This window comes from Brienomyrus brachyistius, chromosome 24 (assembly GCF_023856365.1).
Source record: "Brienomyrus brachyistius isolate T26 chromosome 24, BBRACH_0.4, whole genome shotgun sequence".
In the NCBI taxonomy this organism is placed as follows: domain Eukaryota; kingdom Metazoa; phylum Chordata; class Actinopteri; order Osteoglossiformes; family Mormyridae; genus Brienomyrus; species Brienomyrus brachyistius.
This window is the reverse complement of record NC_064556.1, coordinates 4,513,725-4,522,498: the sequence shown is the minus strand read 5'-3', so window position 1 is coordinate 4,522,498 and position 8,774 is coordinate 4,513,725. Positions and strand designations below refer to the sequence as shown.

Sequence of the window (8,774 nt, the reverse complement as noted above, 5' to 3'; positions counted from 1 at the left end):
GACGCGAGCAGCTCGGTTAGGACATGCTTTTTAGCCGTGCTAGTAGGCTACGGCTCAGCTACGGCTAGGATAATTTACACTGCAAAACTGTCAGCGCTCAGTAAGACTCGGGGACAGCTCAGTTCTTGGTGGCAGTGAGAAACTGCGAAAAGTAACTTTTTTGGTTAAAGGCATCAGACGAGAAATTTGATGCAAATGACCCTTAAAGATTTTCCTCTCCTTTATCAGCTGTACTTACAACACCAAGGCACCTTACTCGGTACTCCGATGAAGTTCAGATGAATTCATTTTCTCGTTTTATTAGCTGATTAGCAATGCAGCATGTGTACCTCATTCCATTCCTCATTATTTTTAAAATGTACAGCAAATAGGAAAATTGAATTTTGCCCGTCGAGCTTCCGTATCTAGCGTGCGCAGGTATCCTGCAAACAGAGCGACTGATTATTATTTTTTGATAAGATCGGCGCTGTTGTGGTTCTCTTGATGAGCTTTAATTATGATTAATATAACACGGTTATGTGCAGCGATTCCTATCGTCTTCTGGTGGAATTTTAAGACTCCATTATTTGCAGGAATTAATAATGAATTCCCGGGTAGCTGACTTTTCTGATTCTGTGAGTGCGTGGTCGGCTGCAGGTTTTGCTGCAGGTCAGAATCGGCACAGGGAGGTAATAAAGCCACAGCACACCCACAATCTCAGGAGGGTTCCGAGAGGAGAAAACAAAACAGTACTAGAATATTTTGCTTGTGCAACGCTGCCCCCTGCTGACAGTTTGGGTGAAACCACACACCCACCCTGCTGGCCCGACAGCGGCCTGACAAATCCCCTTACACAGTCCCCGAAAGATGTTTACAAATAAACCCAGGCCAAGTAGGCATGAATTACTGTCCTGTGGAAGGTACCCCCCCCCCCCGTGCTGGGCCCAGACTGAATCTGTCAGAAATTTTGTTTGTTTTTCTGATAGACTGAGAAGCATCTCATCTTCCAAACAGGGAAGAGTGGTGCTTTTCCCAAACACCTGCACGGTATATAATGCAGTGAAATAGCAAAACGTTTCTTTTATCGTTTATATTTCACTAGCTCTTGTGGAATTGTTTTGCTTCACCTCCAGAGGTGTTCTCTCTCTCTCTCTCTCTCTCTCTCTCTCTCTCTTTCCCTACCCCCTCCTGCTCTCTGCCCTTTTAAATTTGCGAGCCCTGAATGTCACTTGTCGTTGGCTGGTCGTCTGTAAGGGCCGCAGGATGTCGGGAGAATCGGAATGCCTTTCAGCTCCATGGTACCTGGTGCAATGCTGCAAAACTGCAAACAAGGTGTGGTTGGGGGGGGGCCTAACAGCTCTGACTGTTGCTAGGAAACACTTGTGGCATCTTGCTGCTCCCTTACTCCCATTGAGCATAGCAGGGCAGAGCTGCATAGGAAAGTGGAAGAGAAGTGAGATGTCATCAGATTCTCATGGGACTCCTGGAAATGTGCCCATTTAAGGGCAAATGGGCGGAGTCAACACACCCATTTTACCAAAAGGGTAAAGATAATATTTCTTATCTAGGCGAAAGCTCCAACTGTGTCCCTTTTCCATGCACATATCTAAGTCCTTGCTCTACGGTTCATCAGTTCAGCAAACATAATCCCCGTAAAAGATGTTGTTTTATCTAAGCTGAAAAGTCTGTCTGCCTTTGCCTCCAGACTTGCTCGCACATTAACATTCATAGAGCGCCGCATTACCAACCAGTGCCCCGACGTTCCATCCAAACCCCTGCGATTCTGGGAGGAAAAAATGCCACACTGCATCTCTTGTCAGTTATTCTGTTCCCACACTGCAGGCCAGACCCCTGCAAATGGGATTTGTCAATCCGCAGCAACTGGCTCCTGTTCCTTACGACGTTTTGAGCGGCATCGCCGTCACACTTCGCCGTTATTTCACGTTATTCGCTGTCTGCCCGTCGCCGCGCTCGCGGGCCGCGGTACATGAAATCGTGCGGACTTAGCCGGCGCTGACGTGACTGGGCTCAGAAGCACGACAGACTAGCGCTCCATGGTTACCTGAGTGAGTAAACATGGTCTGATGGTGACACTTTTGGGTCACGGCAGGTTATTATTAGCGTCGGCTGAGTGGTGAGCGATGACGATTGACAGTCTCTGAAGGTCACTGTAAAATGACGAAACTCAACTCATGCACCAAGCATGAAATCTCTCTAAGACAATAGACCAAACTTGACGACTGCCTTCCAGTTAGCGCTAAACGGACAACAGAGAACCACAGGTTCGCATGCGTTTAGAGCACGTAGAAGACGTTTCTTGCCATGAACTGTAGGGGGAGGCTTAGGATAAGCCCCACAATCATGGAACTAACGCATAGTCATTTAATCCGGAGGTGTTAGACATTTAAACAATGCTTAGACGGCTGAACAGCTTTGCTTTGTTCGTTGTGATGCTGCCGGATTCACGCTGTTGTCTCTTTCCTTCTTCCCAGTTGATTGGTCAGCTTTAGGAAGACTGCAAAAAATTATAATTGATGATTTTTTTTTTCCCTACGTCGTTGTGTTTTCTGACAGGCAGAATGTCCCTGAAGTCTATTCTGATTTTTATGATTTTAGCCTCCGGTAAGTAAATGTGTCTTATCCAACATTACCATTGTAGGTTTTGTGAATATGTTTATAGTTAAATATTATATTTACAATGTATGAATGTACCAATTAGTAATATAAACTGGTTATAGTTACAAGTGTGTAAAACTGTATGTAGAATATATATTTTACATGGTTACTAGCAGAGGTGGAGGGTTCAGGTCCAGAGAGTTTAAATCCAGACTTTGTTTCAACCAACCAGTTGAGTATAAAGGGTCACAGTCACAGAGTACTCAGCTGGTTGGTTGAAACAAAATCTTGGCCTGGATTTATACTCTCTGGAGCTGAACTCTCCACCTCTGGTTATTAGTCATTTCTGACCCTTTGCCTATGATTTTAAGTCTATAAAAAGTTTTGAACAGTAGATGCATGGTTAGAACCCCGCACCATATTAGCAAATGAACCCTGGTTTTATTTTTTTAATATTCTGGCTTTGAAAAAAATACGTGCAAGAATGGAATAGCTACCATTATTACAACATAGAAAGGAAGGCTTGTGCTGTTGTGTCTACAGAATTTGTTCAGATTAGACACACTAAGGTAACTTATTAGGAACGATTCATCCAGATTCTTCGGTCGTCATGGTAATGCGGGTGCCAGGAATAGCCACTGACCGTGAGATGCGATTAATCCAAAGCGATACGCAGCTCGTTTCAATTATGGCTACCAGCTCCAGGTGAAAGGCACCGTGATTGAAATTCACGAGCCTTATGCGGCGGTAATGTAGTTAATGAAAATCAAACACGACGTTATTTTAAGCTGGACATGAGCAACCAATCCAATATCTACACCGACTTTTCTACACCGAGGGGCATGTATGCTCATCTAATTCATACATCCATCCATCCATATCACTTCTCCAGCACAAGGTCAGGACAAGAACCTGTTTAGAAAATTACAATTTGCCTCGTTATTTTAATGGGGTAAATAGATCTTCGTACTCTGCACTTTGCCTGCTTTGACGGCATTGAGGGGTGAGACCTTTGGTCTTTCTCTAGCTTTAGGTGTCTCTCTTGAGAGCGAGAGGAAGGATGGCAGCGAACCGAGGAGGCCCCGAAAGAGCAGAGAAGATGAGAAGGTTGGGAAAGAGGTGACCAGGAGCACCAGTAGCTCCAAGCCGAACCAGGGTGGCAGTGGGACATCATCCAGGCAGAGTGGGTGGGGGTATGATGCAGCCTGCACCAGTATCGGAGGAATTTGCCAACTCAGCAGGTACATCTGCCAGGGGAGATACCTGAGAAACAAGTGTGCTGGTCCCAAAGTGCGGCGGTGCTGTCTGCCAGGTGACGACCTTAAGAGTTCTCCTCTTTGTTGTCCTGTTTCATTGGATGGGAACAGACTGCATCATTTTCATGTGCCTAGATGTCAGTTCTCCCCCTTTAGTTCTGCAGCAAGGAGCCTCTCGAACAGGGTTGGAAATTTCACGTCCAGAAAGTACAAATCCAGACCAATGAGTACTCAGCTGATTGGCTGGAAAAAAAATCTCGGTCTGCATTTTTACTTTCTGGAGCAGAAATTTCCACCTCTGCTCTGGAATCAATTTGTATACTTGGGCAGGGTAATCGGCTCTTCGATGATGACATGTGCCCCCCCCCCCCACTCCGCCCAGGTCCTGGTGCCTGGCATCCCCTGTGTGCCAGTCACCATCAGAACAGAATAAGGGGCTGCGACAGGTTCGGCTGTGGAGCTTTCAACTCTGAGAGGTAACCTCCATATGTGTGCTGCCCCCTTGTGGGGTGGAGGTCCAAGGTTATATATTTGTCTAATTAAAAATGTGCCCTTTTTCTGACTTTCTAAGTTCCTATTTCGGGTTGGCAAAATTTTAGCTAGGGGACCCCTCCAAGGTCAGCAAAATTTATCCTCACTGCCCTCAACCCCCCACTTTCGAGCACCTGTCCTTCAAAAGGTCAGTGCACAGCATTACTAATTATCGATTTATTTTTATATGATGTTGATAAAAAAAAAAAAAAAACGTTTTGCACTGTTCACATGAACAGAGTCGAGTTCACAGAGCTGCGCAAAACTCATACGTACGTAAGTCCTGGGCATTCTGTCTAAGGATGACTTTATGTTTACAAAAACACAAGTACTAATATCTGCCTCACTTTCATGAGAACATACACCACCAGTCGAAAGTGTTCGCACACCACAGGTTTTTACCATTTTTCCGTTTATTTCATAAACTGCGGATTTTTTATCCCTGTTAAGCATTGGAAAGTTGAGTGAACAACTATAAATGAAACTATATGTCAAATAAAATAGGTTTGTTTTATAACATGGAAAGAGTAACAGTGCGTGTCTGACACCCTATTAACTGGCTGTGTGGTGATGGAATAGTCAGATTCCAGGTCGTCCTTTAACTTTAAATGCACTAGTTACCTGCTTCACCCCATGAAACAGAGCAGTATTTAATGTTCCATGTAGCAAGAATGCCTCGAATTTTCTCTGCTGTTATAACTGCTAGAGGGGGTTACTTTGATGAATTAAAGATATGACATTATCCTGTTAAAAAAGGTACTCAAATGGTGAACATACTGTAAATTTATTTGTTAGCAAAGAATATTGAGTATATTTTTAGTAAATGTTGAGTAACATGCAGATGTAGAAAATGTCAGTGTGTGTGAAAGCTTTTGACTGGTGGCGTACAGGGAGACAGAATGAAGTATCTGTGATAAGCGGGGAGGCCGGAGCAGTCTTCCGGGGAGAGGGATGCCCGTCTGTGTCCGGAACACCAGCCGAAACTACACCCCCCCCTTTTCGCAGGGCTGGGAGCACCCACAGAGCCGTGGACGTGGTGTGTGACGACTACTCCGTCATCAACGCCCCCTTTTCTGGCACCCTGGGGGGGCCAGTCAGCCGCCCGCAGGAAGATACCCTCCACTATGATGGTGTTAAGCTCTATAATTCAGGTCGGAGCTGTGAAATCGACGTTCACAACGCCCGCGATTTGCTCACTCGGCTGTACGGGGTAGAGCCTTTCCGTTGTTGCAGTCGCTGTAGCACTTAATAGATTATAGGACACATCTGTTACTTAAAAACTTCACAGCTGTATTCATAGTATTGCCTGTCTATCACTGCTGAATTGGCACCGGGTGCCGTTTAAAGGGATTAAGGTGAACGTATAGGGGAGCGTCGAGGTTAGGATGAACTATGCCAACCACATGTGGACCATCTGAGTTCAGAAAAGAAAATGAAACCGGGCAATTGTCAGGTAGGGCCGTCATCGAGACCAGGATCTGAAGATTAGCTTGTGTTAGCCTCTGATGTGGGCACACATGAATAACATGGTGTTGATTGGGAACCTTTCCGACACCAACGAGGACCATATCTGGAGTCGCTAAGCTCCATCACTGTCTCGGCTCTGCTAGGGCACCAACAAAAAAAAACGTTCAAAGTTTGAGGTGCCTTGCAGAAGCCAAAGGTTTCACACCTAAATGAAAAATGCCTTTTCCCTTAATGAATAGAGATGGAACAAAAAAAAGCTACAATAGCAGTTATTTGCAGCTTTGGCAAAAGTTTAAATGTGTTGTGGAAAAGCCTCATTAAGACAAACGCTTCTTGTAGACAGACGTGGTTGTAGAAGGCTTTGAACTTCGGTATTGTCTTAATTCCACATTCTTATCCACGCCACAGATAATCTATTGGGCTCTTTCTTCTCTTATCAGTGTTTTAATGTTCCCTGAAAGCTAAAATATTAGCATATTTCATGCTTACGCCCCTTTGTCATTGTGTCATGTGACTTTTGGTAGGCTAGTGTATAGCTCTACACTTAAAAATACAAAACATATTTCAGATAAAGAACAAACATTCGGGGTGTTTATCAGTAAGCAGACCTTGACCGTTTTTGTCTCGAGTCCCAGGATCTCATTCTCGCCCAACCTCAAATTTTGAGGATGCATCGGTTGCATTCTTGCCAACGAGAAAAATCGCATGATTCATTACGCCCCAAGTTTAGTCGTGGGAGGCAAGTTAGTAAGAATAATCTTGCCAAGAACACAAATATGTTCTTTGCGTTCTTGGTATAGACCATCACCCTCAGTCTTATGTTCAGGACATTAACAGATGATTTAATCCATTGCAAATGTTCAGAGATTCAATGTGGAATAAGCCACAATAAACACAACTTGTTGTTGACATACCGATGTTATTCCCTGTTTTTTCCTTCACTAAAGAGTCCTGTGTGAAGATCTTCAACATCCGGCCATACCGTTACGTGGGCCACATCTCCAAGGGCGAAGTCATGGGCTACCTACTACCCCTTCAGGAGCGCTTCTCTGGAATCACCTCCCATCTGGAGCTGCAGATGTGTGACCATTCGAACCCTACACCCTTCATATAGGCCCCTCCCTCACAGCAATGTCCTTACGCTTTAGCTGCGAATCGATGCTGGCTCTCGCCGATCAGCTACATCAAAGCTTCCTGGAGCCAGTTGGGGTTGTAAAATCCAGCCTGAAATTATGGCGCCAGATCACAATGTTTTAGAATTTCGGCGCTGTACCACAACGTACCACAAGGTGGTGACAATCAGCAAATTATAAAGCTGGCTTTGTTTAATAGATCGAACTAGGTGCCGCACACAGTGGTGCTCGACAAGCACGTGTTTCCTGTGTATCTGATTACTAATCTGTCTTTAGCAGAACTAAACAAAATTAACTAATAAATCTTACTTTCTTCTCTTCATATTACTTTTTCCATTTACGCTTAAGTTCTGCCTCATTGAAACTTAAATTATTGTCATGAACATCGTTCTGCTTCTCGACCCATTAATCTGTCAACTTACTGTGTTATATAAACATTGTTAACCATTATGTGTACGTTAGTAACCATCTATCTATCTTCCAATGTCTGGACATGGTTGTGAACGGGCCTGACGCCAATGCCACGTAGCACTGGGCATAATGCAGAGGCAGATACTGGATGGGATGTTAGTTAAAGCAGTAACAATATAGAGCAATAGAAACTTCCAATAAACAGTTTTACGTTACCATAGCATCTGTAAAACTAAATAAACATATTTGCGTGTGTTGTACTGTTTTGTTGCTGTTATGCAATTCTTTCTGCAGTTAATAAAGACACTTCAAATTTGCCAGAGATTGAAGTCTGAATTTTTGCTTTGACTCGCAGCTAATCTGTGATTGAAATTCCCGCAACATTTAATAAATGCATACAATTTAAAAACACAACTAAAAATGAACATTCGAAATGGCTTTGTGGGTAATCTTTCGTGTGTTAGCATTCAGAAAATCCACATTATTTAATTTAGAATAAAAGCGACAGATCGGTAGTTAAATAATTCAGCTTTTTGTGCATGGAAAACAAACATGAAAATACCAATGAAAACCCGTTACGAGCATGTTCAATCCAACATTTGCATTTAATTCATCAGAACAAAACACACCTTCTTGTTGTTTTACAAAGGGTCTCTTTCCAAATACCTTTATGACATAATTCCTTTTTTGTACCATTCACTTAAAAGGGGGGTGATGTAATAAATGCTGATATTTTACCACCCCTGCAGACACAATAATGGGTTGCTCCATGTATGTTATAAATTGTTAATGGTGAATAAACACGGAGTTATATAACACTGTTGTCGCCTCTAGCTTATTTCCTTCACAATAAGAACAATATTATTTTTATTTTTTTTGCACTGGATTTTAATGCGCTGTACATGTTTTGCCAACGGGAGCAAATTCCTTAAAAGGACGTCGGTCTATTGCATTATGAATGTGATGCTGGTTTGCTTACAGTCTGGGGGTGACATAATGGAAGAAGTTGAGATTTACTCTGTCAGGTGAATTATCCCAGAACCATTAGTTACCTGGAAACATCTAGTACACTAGATGCAGCCACTCCGGTTTCTAATCAAAAATAATATTTTGACACCACTCATTTTCTAAGGGGAGATATTTTTCTTCATTTTATGTGCAGAACATTGTGTAATCCCCTATATTCCCCAGTTTTCCGCCCTTCTGGAAATTTCTGTATGATAGAAGTGATATAAAACCAATCAGAAGGACCAGTGAGTGACTGGGATAACATTGACGTAAAGAAACTCATCAAGATAATTAATCACATACTGTTGCAAATCGACGTGTTTAGTTTTTTGTTGGTGCAGTGGTTAGCACTGTTGCCTCACACCTCTGGGAC

General features: G+C 43.3%; 1 protein-coding gene across 1 annotated transcript; it reads left to right on the top strand.

The window, feature by feature from the left end:
- Window positions 1-2,552: 2,552 nt before the first annotated feature.
- LOC125720232 (leukocyte cell-derived chemotaxin-2-like) lies at window positions 2,553-7,710 on the top strand. Its single transcript, XM_048995457.1, has 5 exons — window positions 2,553-2,601; window positions 3,623-3,907; window positions 4,234-4,327; window positions 5,388-5,533; window positions 6,797-7,710. The coding sequence occupies exons 1-5, from the start codon at window positions 2,559-2,561 to the stop codon at window positions 6,961-6,963; spliced, it is 735 nt and encodes a 244-aa protein (XP_048851414.1). The 5' UTR covers window positions 2,553-2,558; the 3' UTR covers window positions 6,964-7,710.
- The last annotated feature ends 1,064 nt before the right edge of the window (window positions 7,711-8,774 follow it).